Source organism: Hordeum vulgare, chromosome 7H, assembly GCF_904849725.1.
Source record: "Hordeum vulgare subsp. vulgare chromosome 7H, MorexV3_pseudomolecules_assembly, whole genome shotgun sequence".
NCBI classification, from domain to species: domain Eukaryota; kingdom Viridiplantae; phylum Streptophyta; class Magnoliopsida; order Poales; family Poaceae; genus Hordeum; species Hordeum vulgare.
In genome coordinates this window covers 370,527,383-370,552,326 of record NC_058524.1, presented here as the reverse complement: position 1 = coordinate 370,552,326, position 24,944 = coordinate 370,527,383, and the positions used below count along the sequence as shown (strand labels likewise).

Below are 24,944 nucleotides of genomic sequence, written 5' to 3'. Positions count from 1 at the left end.
ACATTTTGAGCACATGTTCACTGACAGATGAGTTTTCCTCCATCTTGCAAGCATAGAATTTATCGGAGGTCTCATACCTCTCGATCCGGGCGTTCTTCTGAAAGATAAACTTCAACTCCTGGAACATCTCAAATGCTCCATGACGCTCAAAGCGACGTTGAAGTCCCGGTTCCAAGCCATACAAGACTGCACATTGAACTACTGAGTAGTCCTCCTTACGTGCTAACCAAGCGTTCTTAACATCCTGATCAGCCGTAGCGGGTGGTTCATCTCCTAGCACAGCATTAAGGACATAATCCTTCTTCCCAGCTTGTAAGATTAGCTTAAGATTACGAGCCCAGTCTACAAAGTTGCTTCCATCATCTTTCAATTTAGCTTTCTCTAGGAACGTATTAAAATTCAGAGTGACTGTCGCGTGAGCCATGATCTACAACACAAATATATTCAAAGTGGACTTAGACTATGTTCAAGATAATTAGAGTTTAACTTAATCATAATTATACGCTAAACTCCCACTCAAAAAGTAAATCTCTCTAGTCACTTGAGTGGTTCATGATCCACTTACACTAGCTCAAGTCCGATCATCACGTGAGTTGAGTATAGTTTCAGTGGTAAGCATCCCTATGCTAATCATATCATCTATATGATTCATGATCGACCTTTCGGTCTCATGTGTTCCGAGGCCATGTCTGCACATGCTAGGCTCGTCAAGCTTAACCCGAGTGTTCCGCATGCGCAACTGTTTTGCACCCGCTGTATGTGAACGTTGAGTCTATCACACCCGATCATCACGTGGTGTCTCGAAACGACGAACTGTAGCAACGGTGCACAGTCGGGGAGAACACAATTTCGTCTTGAAATTTTAGTGAGAGATCACCTCATAATGCTACCGTCGTTCTAAGCAAAATAAGGTGCATAAAAGGATTAACATCACATGCAATTCATAAGTGACATGATATGGCCATCATCACGTGCTTCTTGATCTCCATCACCAAAGCACCGGCACGATCTTCTTGTCACCGGCGCCACACCATGATCTCCATCAACATGTCGCCATCGGGGTTGTCATGCTACTCATGCTATTACTACTAAAGCTACATCCTAGCAAAATAGTAAACGCATTTGCAAGCACAAACATTAGTATAAAGACAACCCTATGGCTCCTGCCGGTTGCCGTACCATCGACGTGCAAGTCGATATTATCTATTACAACATGATCGTCTCATACATCCAATATATCACATCACATCGTTGGCCATATCACATCACAAGCATACCCTGCAAAAACAAGTTAGACGTCCTCTAATTTTGTTGTTGCATGTTTTACGTGGTGACCATGGGTATCTAGTAGGATCGCATCTTACTTACGCAAACACCACAACAGAGATATATAGGTTGCTATTTAACCTCATCCAAGGACCTCCTCGGTAAAATCTGATTCAACTAAAGTTGGAGAAACCGGCACTTGCCAGTCATCTTTGAGCAACGGGGTTACTCGTAGCGATGAAACCAGTCTCTCGTAAGCGTACGAGTAATGTCGGTCCAAGCCGCTTCAATCCAACAATACCACGGAATCAAGAAAAGACTAAGGAGGGCAGCAAAACACACATCACCGCCCACAAAAGCTTTTGTGTTCTACTCGATAAGACATCTACGCATGAACCTAGCTCATGATGCCACTGTTGGGGAACGTCGCATGGGAAACAAAAATTTTCCTACGCGCACGAAGACCTATCATGGTGATGTCCATCTACGAGAGGGGATGAGTGATCTACGTACCCTTGTAGACCGTACAGCAGAAGCGTTAGTGAACGCGGTTGATGTAGTGGAACGTCCTCACGTCCCTCGATCCGCCCCGCGAACAATCCCGCGATCAGTCCCACGATCTAGTACCGAACGGACGGCACCTCCGCGTTCAGCACACATACAGCTCGACGATGATCTCGGCCTTCTTGATCCAGCAAGAGAGACGAAGAGGTAGAAGAGTTCTCCGACAGCGTGACAGCGCTCCGGAGGTTGGTGATGATCTCGTCTCAGCAGGGCTCCGCCCGAGCTCCGCAGAAACGCGATCTAGAGGAAAAACCGTGGAGGTATGTGGTCGGGCTGCCGTGAAAAAGTCGTCTCAAATCAGCCCTAAAACCTCCGTATATATAGGTGGGAGAGGGGGGGCCTTGCCTTGGGGCTCAAGGAGCCCCAAGGGGGTCGGCCGAGCCAAGGGGGAAGGTCTCCCCCCCCCCAAACCGAGTTGGACTTGGTTTGGTGGGTGGGAGTCCTTCCTTCCCTTCCCACCTCCTTTTTTTTCTTTCTCTTTAATTTTTCTTCCAATGCGCATAGGGCCCCTTTTGGGCTGTACCACCAGCCCACTAAGGGCTGGTGCGCCACCCTCAAAGCCTATGGGCTTCCCCGGGGTGGGTTGCCCCTCCCCGGTGAACTCCCGGAACCCATTCATCATTCCCGGTACATTCCCGGTAACTACGAAAACCTTCCGGTAATCAAATAAGGTCATCCTATATATCAATCTTCGTTTCAGGACCATTCCGGAAACCCTCGTGACATCCGTGATCTCATCCGGGACTCCGAACAACATTCGGTAACCAACCATATAACTCAAATACGCATAAAACAACGTCGAACCTTAAGTGTGCAGACCCTGCGGGTTCGAGAACTATGTAGACATGACCCGAGAGACTCCTCGGTCAATATCCAATAGCGGGACCTGGATGCCCATATTGGATCCTACATATTCTACGAAGAACTTATCGTTTGAACCTCAGTGTCAAGGACTCATATAATCCCGTATGTCATTCCCTTTGTCCTTCGGTATGTTACTTGCCCGAGATTCGATTGTCAGTATCCGCATACCTATTTCAATCTCGTTTACCGGCAAGTCTCTTTACTCGTTCCGTAATACAAGATCCGGCAACTTACACTAAGTCACATTGCTTGCAAGGCTTGTGTGTGATGTTGTATTACCGAGTGGGCCCCGAGATACCTCTCCGTCACACGGAGTGACAAATCGCAGTCTTGATCCATACTAACTCAACTAACACCTTCGGAGATACCTGTAGAGCATCTTTATAGTCACCCAGTTACGTTGCGACGTTTGATACACACAAAGTATTCCTTCGGTGTCAGTGAGTTATATGATCTCATGGTCATAGGAACAAATACTTGACACGCAGAAAACAGTAGCAACAAAATGACACGATCAACATGCTACGTCTATTAGTTTGGGTCTAGTCCATCACGTGATTCTCCTAATGACGTGATCCAGTTATCAAGCAACAACACCTTGTTCATAATTAGAAGACACTGACTATCTTTGATCAACTGGCTAGCCAACTAGAGGCTTGCTAGGGACAGTGTTTTGTCTATGTATCCACACATGTAAATGAGTCTTCATTCAATACAATTATAGCATGGATAATAAACGATTATCTTGATACATGAATTATAATAATAACTATATTTATTATTGCCTCAAGGGCATAATTCCAACATCGGTACCTTGCAAAGAAATTGTCCACATAATCATTTAGCTTTGCTCGTTATGGATAGAAACAAAAGATGTTGAGTCTTCGCCTACCTCTATGACAATAACGCTATGGTTTTTGCGGATTCTAATACAATGTTTTAAATAACCCACTCCATACAATACCAACTAGCATCATGATGTGAGTAACATAAAAACATATAATCTAAGCAATCCCGTGACGTAAAAACATGCATGGTAAAACATGACAGGATAAGGTGTGTATTAATTAACTATCCAAAAACAACTGGATTATGATATGCAAAAGTAAAGAAAATGCCAACACCGAGCTCCAAGATCTGCTCAAATCAATGGTCACACCTAACATGAACATCTCCTATATGCACAATTTTTTAATTGAGATGGACAATGTAATTGCATTGTTGGAAAGGGCCATCATATATGAAGTAGAACGAAATAAAAAAAATCCTAGCCGACCATCATGTTGAAGGGTGTTGTGCTGTCGAAATAGAGAGACGAGTGAACAGTAGTACGAATGAAAAATATATGCATGTACTCACTTCAAAGCAGCGGAAATGATGAGCATATCACCCGCCATCAATTTGTGCATAAAAACTCAAGAATGATTGTGTGGTGTCGACGTGCATCCTAGTCTCAACCGGGTCCCCTCCTCTCTCTCTCCATCCCAGACTGATCGACCCATCCCTCGTCTCTCGTAGCGAGCGCCCGCATCAGCCTCTCACATGTGGACGGATCTCCTTTCCTTTTCTCACACAGAACCCTTCCACCTTATTCTTTCTCTTCGAAGCGAATGATCCCGTTTTTGCCAGCTAGCGGGCAACGGTCTTTTTTGCATGCGCTCGTATGGGCCGAGAGAATAGGCCCAGGTAACTATAGGGTTTAGATTTTTTTTTAAGCCTTTAGTACATTTAGCCCAATAAAAGACGCGCGGTGGGGGGACTCATAGAGAGCAGTTTTAACGGCCGAGATCTTTTCAATCACGCAAATGGATGGTCAGAAATGCTCTGTTAAGTTTTATTGTCCTATAAAATAGATATATTATTTCGTACATGTACAACTAGGGTTCTCGAGCTAGGGTTGTAACCAAATTCCCCAAGTGAGCGAGGCCGCTCCATCATCGGGATCTGACAGAGTGGCCATGGACTACACCAACGCCATCCATATCATCCCGGACGCCGCCGGTCCCGAAAGCTGGGCCAACTCTGCGGCGCCTCCTAGCGGGGACTCCGGGATTTGGGCCACCGAGGACGACTACAGCCAGTGGAACGGCGACCAGGGGCTTAGCGGGGGTTGCTATGGCGGTGATAGGAACTCGTCGCAGCCGCATTCAAGGGCCGGCAGCGAGCAGCCTCCGCCGGGCAAGAAGCCCCGGGGCAGTGGGCCGTCGGGCGGCGGCGACGCGGGGAGCACGAGCAAGTCGCGCGCGATTGGGAAGATGTTCTTCAAGACAAAGCTCTGTTGCAAGTTCCGGGCAGGGACGTGCCCCTATGTGACCAACTGCAACTTCGCTCATGGGATGGAGGAGCTGCGCAAGCCGCCGCCCAACTGGCAGGAGATCGTGGCAGCACACGAGGAGGCGACGGAACAGAGAGAGGAGCACCAGATCCCGATCATGACGTCGTCCAACGTGGTGCCTGGTGACAGCGTGTCTGGCAGAGCGTACAAGGGGCGGCACTGCAAGAAGTTCTACACCGAGGAGGGATGCCCTTATGGCGACACATGCACTTTCTTGCATGATGAGCAGTCCAAGGCGCGTGAGAGCGTCGCAATTAGCCTATCGCCGTCGGTTGGCGGGGGCAGCTACAACTCTGCTGCAGCTGCCGCCGCTCCAAATGGACCTACAATTCTGAAGCCGTCGAATTGGAAGACGCGGATTTGTAACAAGTGGGAGATGACTGGCTACTGCCCCTTCGGTAGCAAGTGCCACTTTGCTCACGGAGCTGCTGGTGAGAGCCTTTTTTTTTTTCATAATCGACTTTAACCCCCAAATTTTACAGATAGCCTATTCAATTGTTATTACCATAAGGTTGCATATATTTTTTTCCTTTTCTCTGCATGCAATGTCTTCACATTTCATATTAACACTGAGGCTATAATATTTTATAAAGTTACTCATGTCCACATTTGATGGAGGATAGGCTTGGCGCAGTGGTGAAGTACTCCCCACTTGTGCCAAGAGGTCCTGGGTTTGAAGCAACTTCTCTGCATTGCACTGTGCAGGGGTAAGGATTCCTCATATAATCCTTCCCCAAACCTTCCAGCACTGGGTCTGTCCTTACTCATGTCCATTTGATCAATGAGAATGTAACCCACATTATAGTTGAAATAGAACCTGCAATACAGTTGTCTAGTCAATTCTGATGCTTGCTTTTGCGTACATTCAGATAAGTGATACTTCTTTATAATTGACCACAATACATCATAGGTTGTATTTTAAACATATCCCGACACTTTTGTGTACAGACCTAATTATTTCTTATTTATAACTGACGGCAATACATCATAAGCCTGCTTTCAACTGTGTTCAGCATTTTACCTTAAACTCTATGATTGGAAGTAGGTACTTTCCAACGGAGCTACTGGACTACTAGAACAGATCAGGCAAGGTTTATGAGTTCTCTATAGGTTATAAAATACACCATCATGACAGGTCTAGTTCCTACTCTAGTTTAGATCAAGTCTTAATATATGTTATCCTGAAATGATCTTAGTCTTTAAGATTGTTCAGAGCCTGCATCTTGGTACTCACAGTGAGATAGCATTCACAAAAATTTATATGTTCTGCCTTTGGTCCATATCAAATTTACCAGCAAACATGTCCGTGCGTTGCAACGGGAAAAATAAATCACCCTTTTATACATATTGAACGATATTTTGCAAATCCTTTGAAATCTCCACATAACAAACAACATGATAAGTAGTGTTACATAAAAATGTAATGATTGCATGATTTTTGAAGAGTACTCAATGTGTTTTTTAAAATCTTTGTGGGCACTATTTCAGAAAATATATAGGTCAACATTAAGCCACTTGTTTACATAAAATTCATATCAACAGTTTAGTTTACATCATCGTATATTGGTTGGTTATTGGGCATGATGGGAAATAGGATGACTATGTACCTATTGCAACCTTTAGCATATAGTAGCTAGTAGGAATCAACATCCGCTATAGTGGCAACTCTATCTTTTGTGAGAGCATTAAACTATTATATCTACTCAAATTAAATGGGACAGAAAACATGAATAATAGGCATTTTCAAAATAACCAATATAGAGAAGGTATTAATTAAGATTGCACCATAAATTTTATTCTAAAAATTAGTAACATGTAAAATAATAGCATATATAAAATCTTCATATTTTCTGAGCGGTTTTCATATATAACATGTTAGATTGGGAATTATGGTTTAAAAGATATGAATATTTTAAAAAGTATTTGAATTTACACACAAAAAAGAAGTAAAAGATAAAGGGGCGATGCTGGGGTCAAAACTCGTGTCTCCTAGTGGTGGAGTAAGATGTTGGCCACTAGGCTAGCTGTGTGCTTGTGTTCAATTAGAGGCAGCACTCTATATAAACCAAATTGAATGGTCAATGTAGTGCAACGAACCGTTTTCTCACTTATGGGTGGCATAGTGTAATTCTCGCCAGCTAGGAGGTAATTTGAATGACGTACGACCAGAAACCGACCATGCTTTATTATTTGAAAATAGCAAATATGCCCGTGCGTTGCAACGGGTAGTAAAGATTTCTTACCTGAGACACTATCATTTTGATCCAATTTTGATTCTGACTCGTCATATTGATGGTGTGCACCTACGGCCACACTCAGGCATCATCGACGTGGTGTCGTTCGACACTGAGGAGGCCGCGTTTATAAAAATTACATATATTCAAAAAAGCCTATATGTATAGCCATCACATGCAATAGATGAAATGCAAATTAAGATTGTACTTATCAATTCAACTGTTATCCTAAAAAAATCAACTATTAACATTCATTACTATTAGATGAATAGTTCGGATGTTTTTTAAAATAAACCTCCATGTACTTCTGATGTTCATCAGTTTTATAAGTGCATGTACATCCTATAAAAATTGTTTGTGTATTCACTAAAAAAAGTGTAGTCCGTTGGTAAGAATGCGCGTGGATTCTACCAAGAAAAGCACGTAGACGTACGTAAGGTCTTAGATCATGAAATATGTACAAAGAGAGAACCTAGTGCAAGTACATCATGCCCAAGGAATATAACATTTCCCAAATATTGACGTTTAAGTTTACATGTTACAATACAGATCATCAGTATGAAATAAAGACAAATATTGATTTAACATTGTACCCTATATAGTATTTTAAAAATATTTAACATGTAAAATAATAACATATTCAAACTCTACACATTTTTCTAATCAAATTTCATATATAACATGTTTAAATTGGATTTACGGTTTAAAAGATATTGTTATTTGAAAATATATATTTATATCAAGTCTGAATATATGTTATCCCGAAATGACCTTAGTCTTGAAGATTGTTCAGAGTCTGCATCTGGTACTCACAGTGAGATAGCATTCACAAAAATTTATATGTTCTGCCTTTGGTCCACATCAAATTTAATTAGTTTCCAAGCTATGTGGTTCTTTGCAGTCTAGCTGTGCACAATAATAGTTGGGATCCAGTCCACTGGTAAAAAGATGAATGATCCAACTGGGTTCATCCTTACAATTGCTCTCAATTGTGTCACTTATACAGAAGTTGGTTACAGGCAGTAGTATCGCCAGCATATAGGAAAAATTCCCTGGTATCTTGAACCTTGATCTGGATTTGGCTTATGAAGTCTTATAGAGTAATGTACTCCCTCCGTTCCTAAATATAAGTCTTTTTTAGAGATTTCACTATGGACTACATACGGATGTATATAGACATACTTTAGAGTGTAGTTTCACTCATTTTGCTCCGTATGTAGTCCGTAGTGGAATCTCTAAAGAGACTTATATTTAGGAACGGAGGGAGTACATAATATTTTCAGTGGTGCTAACATACATGTTTGTAAGTGACAACAGTTTGTGTTATGAAACTACTTGCTTTGTAATTGTAGGATTAGAAACCCAGGGATCAAGGAAGATATCAAAACTAAACCAGATTCGACATGACTAGATATTGTTTTCTTTATGAAGCCAGCTCCCAGTAAAATCTGGCCATCAAACTCACCGATTACTGATTAGCTTATATGGGCTAGGAAAATGACCGTGTGTTATTGTGATATTTTGTTTCCATGTTGGGTATGCATCTTTTAAGTTCTGGGTTCAGAATAAGTCATGCTAGGTGTAGCTGGAATGTGGTATTGGTCTATTGGGCTTTGCATAATTGCCATATGGGCTGATGCCCACTTGCCCCGATGCTAATTTTCTTTGTTTGTGTTGCCTTATTATTACCAGTAGACAATTGATATCTCCAATTCAGGTCTTATCTTGCACAATGTTGTCTATTGTATGCCCATGACCAGCATGAGCATTTGCAAGATAAATGAAATTATGTAGTACTGGCACCACATTTGCCATTTTTTCGGTCGCACACATGCCTGGTGCATGATTCATGCTTAATGTCTTGAGTTTTCTTAGAAGGTTACAAATAGACACCTAATTACTTTGTGCTGTTATGTACATGTCTATTTCTTATGAGTTCATACTGTTTTTGGAATCATCTGAGAAACCGCTGTTTACTGAAGCCCTGTTTGGTGGGAGCCTTAGGCTATGTTTGGTAGTAAAGTATTGCAAAAACAACAGTAAGAAAGTATTGCAAAAACGAAAGTATAGTAAAACTGCAATAATTTATCCTATAGGTATAGAACACCGTGGTCTTGACATAACAGAGTATTTTAGTGTATCCACAATACTGAGAACCTGTTCGGTGCAGCGATGTTATAAAAGCTGGCTAGTCGTTAGCTAGCAAACACACACGTCTTTGCATTAAGCAACTGATCAGTCTAATAGCCGCTCTGCACACGGCGACTTGTTGAGAATAGTAAGGAAGAGGTTGAGAATAGCGGGGAAGAGGATAATGATGTGTGATGCCGTTCTTTTTGGATTCTCCTTTATTAAAAAGGAGGCCTGGGGTTATTATTTTATAATACAGAGAAAAAACGATGGTTTGGCAAATACAACCTCCCGTTCCAAAATATATGACGTTTTGGCAAATTCAGCCTACCAAAACGTCATATATTTTTAAACGGAGGTAGTACTATAGTATTAAAACGATGGTTTTTAGAGGCAACCAATCATCCCAATGTAAATATAAACCGGTAATCTCTAAAGCTGTAGTATTCTGACAAGACATATAAAACACTTTGCTACCAAACAGGGCCTTACTGTACATAACGTACCTGACATCTTTTGACGTTTACATTATTGACATATTTTGGTTGTAATTGCAGAACTCCACAAGTACGGCGGGGGACTTGTCGACATTGACGGGAGGGATATTGCATCAACTCCGGACTCGAAGCAGGCTGCGGCGTCTTTGAAACTTCCTGTGGAGACTACTGCCGCATCCACTGCGGTGCCCCCTCATGCAGACGTGTACCATTTAGGCAGCCAGTCACAGCGTTCCGCCTTGGCCAGCCAAAGGTCCGGGCAGCTACAGAGGCCAATCCAGAAATGGAAAGGCCCCGACAAGATCAGCAGGATCTATGGTGATTGGATAGACGAAACTGACTAGGAAGAGGAGCGCCGTCTTGTCTCCTTTACCCAGTTTAGTTCTGGATGGCATTTGCAAAAAACTAGTGCTAGAAGAGTCTGCGTGTTGTAAGACTTAAAACATTATGTTGCCGCAACTTGTATTGTGTCTGTTGTATGCGTGATTGCAGCGGACTCCCGGGAGAGGTGTATGGATTGTAGTGTTCTGGTCTTCTGGATGTCTGAAAGTTTGAAGTTCATGTTTCGTTTCTTTTATTTTTGAGAACAGTCGGGAGTGAAGGAGCCTACTTACTGGTTAAAAACATCTGAAAGATTTACAGGTAGAGATAATACGTGCACTGGAGAAGGAAGAGAGATAGTAGAGATAATACGTGCACTGGAGAAGGAAGAGAGATATCTACCGTAGGAAAATAACAGAAAGCTGAAAAGTAGAAAATTTACAGCTTAGGCTAGACCCTGTTTGGAACCATTCAGATTATATAATCCAGTTTTTATAATTTATTATGTCTTCAAACAGGACAAATTACGATGTAGATTATAAAAACTAGATGGACAGATTATTAAAAACTCATAATCTACTCTACACCAGCTAAAATCAGATTATGAATTGCTAATGATCCATTACCCTTGTAAAGTTGGAGATAATTACATTCCTATCACCGCCATCCTCCTCTTTTAAAAACAAAACAGAGGGCAGACATGTCATTATGCAATGTAAAACATGGATTACAGTCTATATAATCTGGCCTCCAAACATGTTCACCTAGATTATTTTTATAAACCAGATTGTATAATCTATCTTCATAATTCAGATTATCATAATCTATTATGGTTCCAAACAGGGCCTTAGCCCTGCCATATTTTAAGGTAGTGTCTAATTCGTCTGTTTTTCGATTTGGTCTAGGTCGTTTCTTTTGTCCAGTCCAATCTTGACACGTGTCTGCGTTTTTCAGTCCAGACTCAGCCTGCAATTTTCTTTGACTCTTTTAATAGGCCGAGTTCGGGCTCCCTTTGTGTTTTGCTACATCTACTTAAAAAGTCTTACAAAACTTACGTACAAGCTTATCTATACCTACTAGCTTATCTATACGCAAGGTGTTATTCTTAGTTTCGTTTCGTTTAGATGATTTTATTAGTATTGAACTCCTCTTTTGATCATTTTGATCCGACATCCTACATTACGGTCTTTATTGGAGGCCGCCTCCTACGTTAAGTTTCTTTCCTGTATGTTTTCGTTCCTTAGCTGGGCCTTGCGCCCGTTTTTAAAATTGTACGATGGCATTTTTGTGTTCAATAGTCCCACCTCGTTGTTTGAAACTGATTATGATCAATTTATATAGGTTTACAAATTGTCTGTAATATCATTCAGCTTCCTCAAGAATCAACAAACACACCAATACAACAGAGGGAGCAATGCGGACACTCGAATCAGAGACAAGGGAAGCGAATGAAGGAACACATGACCGACACGACCGGCTCAAGGGTGGCGCTGGGTGCCGTGAGAGGGAGCGAGTGGAGGGAAGAAAAAAGGGCAGGCGCGAAGGAGGAGCTCGCGAGCGGCAAGGCTTGCCGAAGACGGCTGGTTATGTCCTGTGCTGCTCCTCTTGCTATGTGTTGCTCCTATATCTGACCATGGGCCGGGCCAAAAAGCCGCTCGTCCTCTTGCTATGTGTTGCTCCTATATCTGACCATGGGCCGGTCTGGGCCTAAAAAGCCCATAGGAGACAACTCAGGCCTAGGCCCGTCCCTGGCCCTACCATTGGGCCTACTTTTCAAGCCCAAGTACGACCCATATGTTGAAAAGCCTATCGGGCCTAGGGCCGCGGGCCGGACTTCTTCCTTAAATCTCAATATGCCAAGCCCAAGCCCAACGAGGACCTCTTGGCGGGCTCAAAACTCAGGCCCAAGCCCGTCGGGCCTAGGCCCTGGATTTTTGAGTCGAGCCTCGGGGGGCCGGCTGGGCTGGGCCAGAGATGGCCAGGTATAGTTGCTCCCCCCCTCTCTCTCTCCCTAATTTAGACAAGAACCGCTTCCTAGGCATAATTTTCCTATTGAAAATTTGGGAGATCCTCCTATACCTAAGAGTGATCATGTGTTTGAATTAAAGAAAGTCCATGATACATTAATTTTTTCTTATATTGATGAAAAGATGGATATCATGTTATTATCAATTCTAATCTTTCAACACACGAAGAAAAGAGATTATCTAAAACTTCAAATAAACATTGTTCTGCAAGTGGATATACTCTAGATGAATTTAAAGGCATAAGTACTTCTGTGTGTCAACACAAAAGTCATATGGAGCCACATGCTAAACCTCTATTAATCACCAATGACGCCTAAATCTGAAAATGAAGGTAGTGGTAAGAAATGAAATATTAAAGGTTCTAGAGGCATGTATAATTTATCCTTTAGCTGATAGTAGATGGGTTTTATTGTGTCAATAAGAAAGGTGACCCTACTGTTGTTCCTAATGATAAAAATGAACTTATAAATATGCCCTAGAGGCGAAGAACAGTCATATTGAATCGACCCAAACTTGTTTGTTATACTTTAAGATAATGTCATCTGAATTCAATTGTTTTAACATGGATTGTTAACGTGTGAATTAGTTCCTTAGACCATGAGAGTACCATAGTCACCTATTACCGTACGATGAGCTTTGGGGTTGCTCAAATGTCATCTGTAACTGGGTGATCATAACGACAACTTATAGGTTCACCAGAAAGTTTGACAAGGGACTATATAACTCGAGAGTGGAATTTGCTACTCCGACGATGGAGATATATTCTTAGAGTCCTCTTGGTGTGACGAAATCCATCATCGTTTGACCAGACACAGGTGACTATGTCACGGGGGTGTCGGAACACATTAACGAGAAAGAAGAATAAAAACAGTAACGAGGATAACGATATAGTGAGCATGTGCATCAGGCAAGAGGATACTAATACATCTCGGGTTTTGTAAAAGTATCGAGAAGAAAAGGTAACAACACATGATAACCAATGATTCACTTGAATAATATTTGTGTACTCATAGGGATCTATACGAATGTCCACGGTTCCGCTATCGGTCATTGAATGACCGAGTTCTATTCATGTCTATGTGTCACCGAACCACAGGGTCGCAAGCTTAAGGTAATCACGACATGCTGAGTGTAAGTAGGACCAGAGTGATGAGAATATATTTTTGAAATTGTTTCATTAATATTCGAAATAGTTTCGAGAGGATCCGGAAGCATTTCAGGGTCACTTGAAGGGTTTGATAGACTATCACACAATACCGGGTACTGCCGATAAATAATATATAGGTAGAAAATCTTTGTGAAGATGTAAAATTAATAATAAAAGGCTCTAATAATAGTTATGAGGCTTCTATATTTAATTTAATATCAATGGGCCTGAAAAAGCCAAGTGGTGGAAGGAGAATTGGACCACTTGGGCCCAATAGGGGGAGGCGCCACCTTCCTCCGTGTGGAAGGAAATGGGAGGCCGAATTGGAGGGGGTTTCCCCCTCATTGGCTGCCCAAGGGGGAGGTTTTCCATCCCCTTGTGGTTCCCCCTCTCCCCTCTCTTCAACCTATATATATACTTAGAGGGTTTTGGCACTTTTATACACAAGTTTTTGAGCCTCCTCTAGTTCTTTAGTTCTAGTTCTAGTTCTAGTTGGTCCTAGTTGATCAATTAGAGCTAGGCCTAGATCCTCGATTTCTCATAATTAGAAGCCGAGTGTGGTTCTAATCTCCTCCTATAATTCTCTGGTGATAATTAGTTCTATACGGCAAAGCGCTACCGGATCGTGAAGACCGAATGCTTGCAACTCGTAGAGAGGTCATGCTTTCGATCTTACGTTCAAGGGACTATTCGTGGGCGATTCGTAGGATCGCTCATCTACGGCTCGAGGGACTTCATCAAAGATCTACACCGACTCATCTTCTTCCGCTGCCACTCGGAGTTGGTAATGATCTAATCCTAATCGTTATTGTATCTTCATAGTGTTTCTGGTTGATCGTTGGATCGATATTTTTATTTTTTACTATGTTTCCAAATAGGGGCATCATGAGCGGTTCGACGAGTAGATATAGGTTGCGATCTAAATCACATGTGCATGTGAGGGTTTGATGTTCGTGCTATGTTCCCCTTGAGTGTTGCTTTGGTTTAGTTCATTGACGACACGCTATATGTAACGCCCAAGATGCGATCCTATCCTTATTTTGGCACGAGGGTCTCCATAGGGATCTAAGTGTATCTCGTCGTTTCACAAGAATGGATATCATTACAAGTACATGTAAATAAGATATGAGTATATGGAATTGACTTAGACTCACCACCAGCTAATCATGATCATATCAATACAAACATACATTCAATCACCATTCAGAAGAGCAGGGTCCCACTATGGAAGAAATCAAACAATAAAACCACGTCCAGCCTTGCTATCCCAGGCTCCCGGTCGGGAACCTATCCTATGATCGATGATGAATAAGAAGAAGAAACTCCAAATAGAACAATCATCGCGCTCACATCAAAGTATCACTTTACCTATACCAGCAACTGTTGTTGTAGTAATCTGTGAACCATAGGGACTCACCAATCTCATTTGGAAAGGTATCAAGACTAGCAAAGCCTAATGGGTGAGATATGGTTAAGTGGTGAGGCTCACCAAGAAACTAAGCACTTATTTGAGTGGCTAACTTATGAGTACAAGAATACGAGGGGGGTGATCTAGGCATACATGGACGTGAACTAATGATGATCAAGAGATGATCATGAACATCTGCTTACGAGTCAAACATAACCCCATGTGTCCTCTCCTAGATTCAGAACTCACGAGTAGAGACAGTCATGGCTACGCACGCAGTGTTGGAAATATGCCCTAGAGGCAATAATAAATTAGTTATTATTATATTTCTTTGTTCATGATAATCATTTATTATCCATGCTATAATTGTATTGATTGGAAACACAATACTTGTGTGGATACATAGACAAAACACTGTCCCTAGTAAGCCTCTAGTTGACTAGCTCGTTGATCAAAGATGGTCAAGGTTTCCTGGCCATAGGCAAGTGTTGTCACTTGATAATGGGATCACATCATTAGGAGAATCATGTGATGGACTAGACCCAAACTAATAGATGTAGCATGTTGATCGTGTCATTTTGTTGCTACTGTTTTCTGCGTGTCAAGTATTTGTTCCTATGACCATGAGATCTTATAACTCACGGACACCGGAGGAATGCTTTGTGTGTATCAAACGTCGCAACGTAACTGGGTGACTATAAAGATGCTCTACAGGTATCTCCGAAGGTGTTCGTTGAGTTAGTATGGATCGAGACTGGGATTTGTCACTCCGTGTGACGGAGAGGTATCTCGGGGCCCACTCGGTAATACAACATCACACACAAGCCTTGCAAGCAATGTGACTTAGTGTAAGTTGCGGGACCTTGTATTACGGAACGAGTAAAGAGACTTGCCGGTAAACGAGATTGAAATAGGTATGCGGATACTAACGATCGAATCTCGGGCAAGTAACATACCGAAGGACAAAGGGAATGACATACGGGATTATATGAATCCTTGGCACTAAGGTTCAAACGATAAGATCTTCGTAGAATATGTAGGATCCAATATGGGCATCCAGGTCCCGCTATTGGATATTGACCGAGGAGTCTCTCGGGTCATGTCTACATAGTTCTCGAACCCGCAGGGTCTGCACACTTAAGGTTCGACGTTGTTTTATGCGTATTTGAGTTATATGGTTGGTTACCGAATGTTGTTCGGAGTCCCGGATGAGATCACGGACGTCACGAGGGTTTCCGGAATGGTCCGGAAACGAAGATTGATATATAGGATGACCTCATTTGGTTACCGGAAGGTTTTCGTGCATTACCGGAAAAGTTTCGGGCTCATCGGTAGTGTACCGGGAGTGCCGGGAGGGGTGCCGGGGACCATCGGGAGGGGTGTCACGCCCCAAGGGGTCTCATGGGCTATGGGAAGATATAAACCAGCCCCTAGTGGGCTGGAATAAGTTCCCACTAAGGCCCATAAGGTTTGAGAAGGAAAAAACACAAGGTGGAAAGAGTTTCCAAGTGGGAAGGTGGAATCCTACTCCAAGTAGGATTGGAGTAGGACTCCTCCACCTCCAATTTCGGCCAAACCTTTAGGTTTTGAGGCTGCCTCCTCCCCTCCCTCCCACCTATATATACGGAGGTTTTAGGGCTGATTTGAGACGACTTTTCCACGGCAGCCCGACCACATACCTCCACGGTTTTTCCTCTAGATCGCGTTTCTGCGGAGCTCGGGCGGAGCCCTGCTGAGACAAGGTCATCACCAACCTCCGGAGCGCCGTCACGCTGCCGGAGAACTCTTCTACCTCTCCGTCTCTCTTGCTGGATCAAGAAGGCCGAGATCATCGTCGAGCTGTACGTGTGCTGAACGCGGAGGTGCCGTCCGTTCGGTACTAGATCGTGGGACTGATCGCGGGATTGTTCGCGGGGCGGATCGAGGGACGTGAGGACGTTCCACTACATCAACCGCGTTCTCTAACGCTTCTGCTGTACGGTCTACGAGGGTACGTAGATCACTCATCCCCTCTCGTAGATGGACATCACCATGATAGGTCTTCGTGCGCGTAGGAAAATTTTTGTTTCCCATGCGACGTTCCCCAACAGTTGGCATATTTTAATTGAGTTTACTTCAGGTTTTCTATGACCGGGTGTTAAACAAAGTTTCCAAGTTGCCACATAACCGCGGGCACGGCTCTTCGAAAGATTTAACCCAGCACGGGTGCTCCAACTAGTCCACCACAAACTACCACAAGCAACGTGGAATAACCTCAACCACGGAAAACCCGTAGTCTCCTCAAAAATTCCGATGGAAAACCGCAACCTCGAGATAGCCCAAAGTATCCTCGGAATCACGCGCACAAGATGTTTCAGAAAGATAAAACAAATCCAGCAAGGCCGTCCGACGTGCCGACGACCCCGATAGGAGCCGCGTATCTTGTTCTCAGGGCACAATCAGATGAGCATCGTATAGTGGACTGATAGAAATCTCCCGAGTTCCCCCGGGTAGGTCCCGCACACGACTCTAGTTTGGACCAACACTCATGAGGAGCACTGGCCCGAGGGTTGATTAACTATCCACGAGGGCCGGTAGGGCCCTATACAATATATTAGTTATTAGGCAAATGTAGTACCAATGTTGGGCCTTGCCAGAAGAGTTTTATCCCAAAATGAAAATCAAGGGGGTCCCCATAACAACCCCAAGCCTGTTAGCAGCGCTCAATATGGAACATAACACCGGTACACAAGTAACTAGGGAGGCAAAGATGGAACAAAACACCAAGCGAAAAGAATAAGCCTTCCACCTTTTGCCAAGTATATAGGTGCATTAAATTAAATAGAAATAATATGGTGATATTCAAAAGAATATCCATGTTGTCACATGGAAGCATCTGCACCTATAACTAGCAACGCTATAAGAAGGCTGAGCAAGCAGCAACATAGCCAAACAAAGGTTTGGTGGGATGTGGAGGGGTTAAAGGCTTTTCATGGCAATGTTGGGAAGCTCACATTAGGCGGTGGTAGGCAGCGAGACATAGCGGTAGAAACGTGACAACTAGCATGGCAATGATAGTAGTGGTATCTAGGGAAATGATCATCTTGCCTCAGATCCCGCTTGAAAGAAGAACGAATCCATGAAGTAGACGAACTAACGTAGTCGAACGAATCCTCACACTCCCAAGCGGTTCGGAAATCTACGGAGAAAAAACAATCCAGAAACAACAATCAACACATGATAAACACCACAACATATTCATGACATGATGCGCAAACAAATATGACGCATGTCCATTTAATTATGCATGACACGGTAAGGCATAACACTAAACTACTACACATTAAGTGAGGCTCAATATGCAACGAGTTGCATATTGACGAAACTCCATATTTAAATTACTTAGTTCACTCCCATTTAGGTACACGACAATCTTAAATGTTGTTAAACATGACAAAGGTGAATCATAAATAAACTACAATAACTAGGCATTTTAAATAAGGTCGGAAACAACTTGTAATATTTCCAAATCGACCACATATGTTAATTTTGAAATTGGTCCAAATCTGAACTATACACATTTTATAATTATTAAACAACAAAGCAAATTGCACCATGTGATTCTACACGTCAGTCTAGTCGATTTACATATATGGATCAATTAAAACGGAGTTACGATCTAAAAGATATGACCAACACAAGATAATATGTCAAGAATGCAAAATGTATGCAAATGACATGTAACGCCCAAGATGCGGTCCTATCCTTATTTTGGCGCGAGGGCCTCGACAGGGATAGAAACGCATCTCGTCGTTTCGCAAGAATGGATATCGTTACAAGTACATGTACTAAAAATATGAGTATAAGGAGTTGGCTTACACTCGCCACAAGCTACATGAGAGTCACAACAGTACAATACATACAATCATCATCAAGAAGAGTAGGGTCCGTCTATGGATGAAAACAAACGATAAAATAACGACGTCCATCCTTGCTATCCCAGGCTGCCGGCCTGGAAGCCATCCTGGATCGATGATGAAGAAGAAGAAACTCCAAATGAACAATCAACACACTCACGTCATAGTAACTCTCTACCTGTACCTGCAACTGGTGTTGTAGTAATCTGTGAGCCACATGGACTCAACAATCTCATTTCCAAAGGTATGAAGACTAGCAAAGCTTAATGGGTGAGGTATGGTTAAGTGGTGAGGCTGCAACAGCGACTAAGCATTTATTTGAGGTGGTTAACTTACGAGTACAAGAATAAAAAGAGGGGGATGATCTACGCATAGCGGACGTGAACTACTGATGATCAAATGAATGATCCTGAACACCTACTTACGGAAGACATAACCCCACCGTGTCCTCGATCGGAGAAGGAGCTCATGAAAGAGACAATCACGGTTACGCACTCAGTTGGCACATTTTAATTAAGCTTACTTCAAGTTATCTAGAACCAGATGTTAAACAAAGTTTCCACGTTGCCACATAACCGCGAGCACGGCTTTCTGAAAGATTTAACCCTGTAGGGGTGCTCCAACTAGTCCATCACAAACTACCACACGCTGCGACGAAATGACGTCGATCAGGAAAACCCGTGATCTCCTCGGGTTCCTATTGGAAAACCTCAACCTCGAGATAACCCAAAGTATCCTCGGAATCCTTCGCACAAGACGCTCAAGAAAGGTAAAACAAGTCCAGCAAGGCCGCCAGACGTGCCGACAATCCCGATAGGAGCAACGTATCTCGTTCTCAGGGCATAATCGGATGAGCACAACGTACAGTGGCCTGATAGAAATCACCCGAGTTGCCCCGGATTGGCCCCGCACATGACTCTGTTTTGGACCAGCACCATCAGCAATGGCCCTCCGTGTATTATGTTGAATTACTCCTGAGGTTCATGACGCCCTATGTTTTTCAGTATTATCAAGATTATTATGTTGGGAAAATATAGTACCAATGTTGGGCCTTGCCAGACGAATTTTATCCCAAAACGAGAATCTAGGGGATCCCCATAACAACCTCAAGCATGTTAGGAGTGCTCATATATGGAACATAACACCGGTAGCCGAAACTAAGGCGGCAAAGGTGGAACTAAACACCAGGCTAGAAAGGCCGAGCCTTCCACCTTTTACCAAGTATATAGGTGCATTAAATTAATTAGCAATAATAGGGTGATATAACAAGGAACCCATGTTAACACATGGAAGCAACTGCACCCGCAACTAGCAACGCTATCCAATGGTTAAGCAAGCGGTAACATAGCCAATCAGTGGTTTGCTAGGTTGTAGAAAGGTGAAGGTTTTCATGGCAATGTTGGAAGGCTGATATTTAACAGGTCGTAGGCAGCGAGACATAGCGGTAGAAACGAGACAACTAGCATGGCAATGATAGTAGTGGTATCTAGGGAAATGATCATCTTGCCTCAGATCCCGCTTGAAAGAAGAACGAATACATGAAGTAGACGAACTAACGTAGTCGAACGAATCCTCACACTCCCAAGCGGTTCGGAAATCTACGGAGAAAAAACAATCCAGAAACAACAATCAACACATGATAAACACCACAACATATTCATGACATGATGCGCAAACAAATATGACGCATGTCCATTTAATTATGCATGACACGGTAAGGCATAACACTAAACTACTACACATTAAGTGAGGCTCAATATGCAACGAGTTGCATATTGATGAAACTCCATATTTAAATTACTTAGTTCACTCCCATTTAGGTACACGACAATCTTAAATGTTGTTAAACATGACAAAGGTGAATCATAAATAAACTACAATAACTAGGCATTTAAATAAGGTCGGAAACAACTTGTAATATTTCCAAATCGACCACATATGTTAATTTCGAAATTGGTCCAGATCTGAACTATACACATTTTATAATTATTAAACAACAAAGCAAATTGCACCATGTGATTCTACACGTCATTCTAGTCGATTTACATATATGGATCAATTAAAACGGAGTTACGATCTAAAAGATATGACCAACACAAGATAATATGTCAAGAATGCAAAATGTATGCAAATGACATGTAACGCCCAAGATGCGGTCCTATCCTTATTTTGGCGCGAGGGCCTCGACAGCGATAGAAACGCATCTCGTCGTTTCGCAAGAATGGATATCGTTACAAGTACATGTACTGAAAATATGAGTATAAGGAGTTGGCTTACACTCGCCACAAGCTACATGAGAGTCACAACAGTACAATACATACAATCATCATCAAGAAGAGTAGGGTCCGTCTATGGATGAAAACAAACGATAAAATAACGACGTCCATCCTTGCTATCCCAGGCTGCCGGCCTGGAAGCCATCCTGGATCGATGATGAAGAAGAAGAAACTCCAAATGAACAATCAACACACTCACGTCATAGTAACTCTCTACCTGTACCTGCAACTGGTGTTGTAGTAATCTGTGAGCCACATGGACTCAACAATCTCATTTCCAAAGGTATGAAGACTAGCAAAGCTTAATGGGTGAGGTATGGTTAAGTGGTGAGGCTGCAGCAGCGACTAAGCATTTATTTGAGGTGGTTAACTTACGAGTACAAGAATAAAAAGAGGGGGATGATCTACGCATAGCGGACGTGAACTACTGATGATCAAATGAATGATCCTGAACACCTACTTACGGAAGACATAACCCCACCGTGTCCTCCATCGAAGAAGGAGCTCATGAAAGAGACAATCACGGTTACGCACTCAGTTGGCACATTTTAATTAAGCTTACTTCAAGTTATCTAGAACCAGATGTTAAACAAAGTTTCCACGTTGCCACATAACCGCGAGCACGGCTTTCTGAAAGATTTAACCTTGTAGGGGTGCTCCAACTAGTCCATCACAAACTACCACACGCTGCGACGAAATGACGTCGATCAGGAAAACCCGTGATCTCCTCGGGTTCCTATTGGTAAACCTCAACCTCGAGATAACCCAAAGTATCCTCGGAATCCTTCGCACAAGACGCTCAAGAAAGGTAAAACAAGTCCAGCAAGGCCGCCAGACGTGCCGACAATCCCGATAGGAGCAACATATCTCGTTCTCAGGGCATAATCGGATGAGCACAACGTACAGTGGCCTGATAGAAATCACCCGAGTTGCCCCGGATTGGCCCCGCACATGACTCTGTTTTGGACCAGCACCATCAGCAATGGCCCTCCGTGTATTATGTTGAATTACTCCTGAGGTTCATGACGCCCTATGTTTTTCAGTATTATCAAGATTATTATGTTGGGAAAATATAGTACCAATGTTGGGCCTTGCCAGACGAATTTTATCCCAAAACGAGAATCTAGGGGATCCCCATAACAACCTCAAGCATGTTAGGAGTGCTCATATATGGAACATAACACCGGTAGCCGAAACTAAGGCGGCAAAGGTGGAACTAAACACCAGGCTAGAAAGGCCGAGCCTTCCACCTTTTACCAAGTATATAGGTGCATTAAATTAATTAGCAATAATAGGGTGATATAACAAGGAACCCATGTTAACACATGGAAGCAACTGCACCCGCAACTAGCAACGCTATCCAATGGTTAAGCAAGCGGTAACATAGCCAATCAGTGGTTTGCTAGGTTGTAGAAAGGTGAAGGTTTTCATGGCAATGTTGGAAGGCTGATATTTAACAGGTCGTAGGCAGCGAGACATAACGATAGAAACGAAACTACTAGCATGGCAATGATAGTAATGGTATCTAGGGAAATGATCATCTTGCCTAAGATCCTGCTTGGAAGAAGAACGACTCCGTGAAGCAGACGAACCAACATAATCGAACGGACCCTCACACTCTGACACGCTTGCGGTAGTCTATCGAGACGAAGCAAACCGGAAAGAAGCATCAACACATGATATTCACCATGGCACATGCACGACATGATGCACAACACATATAATGCATGATATATTTGAAATATGCAAGCCATGTCATGGCAATTCACACAATCAAACGCTACACATTAAGTGAAGCTCAATATGCAACGAGTTGCATATTGACGGAACTCCACATTTAATTATTAAGTTCATTCCCATTTATTTACACGAAAATATTATATTTTGTTAAACATGGCAAGAGGTGACACAAATTAATCTATCGATCTAGGCATTTTAAATGAGGAATGAAACGACATATAGCTTCTTCGAAATTACCCCATGTGTTAAATTCTAATATGTCCAGATTTGTCCTAATCACATTTTATGTTTGTTAAATGGAAAAAAGTGGTTCACGTGATTCTACTCGTCGTTCTAGTCCATTTACATATATGGCTCATCTCCAACGGAGCTACGGTTAATTAAGTACGACCTAAACCGTTTTTATCATGTCGACACGCAAACCGATGCAAACATCATGACTAACAGCTTTAAATACGCACGAGAGTTGGAAAATACTAATCTAAGCGAAATTCTAGCCAAGTTACATATATAACTTGCTCAGATCTGACGCACGGATTAAAAGTTACGCGACTTTTAAATCATGCAAAATCTGCCATTTTTTAATCCGGGGCTAATTAGACAAATTCGCGGAACGCAAAAAAAGGAAATGGGCAAAATCTATCTATTGGGCTGAATCTGAAGACAGAGGCGCAGGATAACTAAATTGGGCCTAGAACGGGGTTTAGGGCTTGCGGGGGCGCACCTCGTGGGCCTGGCCCAGGTTGGGCGCTGGAGTTGGGCCGACTCGCTCGGTGCTGGGCCATGGCGGCTGGCCTTGCTGCTGGGCCGGCTGGAGGCAAGGAGGAGGCCGGGCGAGGCCCATGGGAGGCTGGGCCTCGGGCTGCGCTGGTCCATGCTTTGGGGCAAGGCGAGCTGCGCTGCCTCGTCGTGCTCCTCGAGCACGAGGGCTCCACCAAGCAGGGAGGCGGTATCGCACGATCCGGCGGCGGCCAGTGGTAGGGGGCGGCGATGTGGCGCGGATCCGGGGCGGCGGGGGCCTACTCTGGCCGGTTCTCGCCGGATTTGGGCCGGCGACGAGTAGTTGCACCATGCGCGACTATGGCTTCTCCTGCAGATTGAGAGAGAGAGAGGAGATATTAGAGAGGGAGAGGGGAAGAGAAAGAAGGAGAGGGGCGGCGCAGGGAACTGGACTAGACCGACGAGGGTGTGGCACTCCGGCGGGTGCGGGGCATCGGGCGCCTGGCGCCGTCTGGTGGAGCTCCGGTGACCGGCTCGGTTTCCCCATGGCGGATGCGGCTGCGGGATGGTCCATTGCCCTATGGTTGCCCGGACATGTCCGGGTTGGCCGCGAACGTGTCCGGTAGGTGCGATTTGGGGCTATTCTGAGCCATTAGATGGAAATCGAATGGCCAGATTTGGTTAGAGGGTTTGGTCAGCGGGATATGGAGGAGGTGGAGCTAGCAGGTGGGGTTTTCTAGGGGGGGTTGCTGCAAAAATGGAGAGGAAACCCTAATGAAGTGAGAGAGGTCTCTCCATGGGGTGGTTATTATATAGGGTTTGGTCTATCGTGGGATGGACCTCATCCGTCCTATCGCGATCCGATGACCACGTACGGAGGAAGTGGATAGATGAGTCTAATGCGCTATGTAGTCGGGCTATGTAGGGATGCAAGGGAAATGGCGCGGTCCGTGACAGAGTTTTAAAACACCGAACATGCGACAATTAAACCGACTATAGTGCCTCCATATAATAAACGACACGAGTATCAAACGAGCTCCGATTGCGACAAAAATTGGCAGGCGGCCTACCTACACTATAGTAAGACCGCACGCCAAGTTTCTACCAAATCCGAGAATATTTTCTGTACATTTTTAAAAACAAATATTTTAATGATGCTACGGGCGCGTGCGTGTGTGGTCGGGCTTAAAACGGTCAACGACGAACACGGATAGAAATGACAACTAATAACGGATGCGAGTTTTAAAAACTGACGATAACGGAGTGCTGATGCAATGCGGATGATGAATGCGACAGACAAGCTAATCGCACGGCGGCAAGGGAATAAAAGGGGAATCTTCTGGAGCGTCGGTCTCGGGCTGTCACAACTCTCCTACACTAACAAAAGATCACGCCCGAGATCTAAGAATGAAAGGGGGAGAGGATGAGAAAGCAAGAGGTAAAACTTAGTCGCTCCTTTGACAAACGAGTGAAACCAGTGATCCTTGAAGGTTGAAAAGAGATGAAGAATGACATGAGA

General features: G+C 43.5%; 1 protein-coding gene across 1 annotated transcript; it reads left to right on the top strand.

Annotated features, from left to right (window-relative positions):
- The first annotated feature begins 4,572 nt into the window (after window positions 1-4,572).
- LOC123408711 (zinc finger CCCH domain-containing protein 56) lies at window positions 4,573-10,467 on the top strand. The gene is made up of 2 exons (XM_045101766.1): window positions 4,573-5,460; window positions 9,951-10,467. The coding sequence occupies exons 1-2, from the start codon at window positions 4,653-4,655 to the stop codon at window positions 10,232-10,234; spliced, it is 1,092 nt and encodes a 363-aa protein (XP_044957701.1). The 5' UTR covers window positions 4,573-4,652; the 3' UTR covers window positions 10,235-10,467.
- The last annotated feature ends 14,477 nt before the right edge of the window (window positions 10,468-24,944 follow it).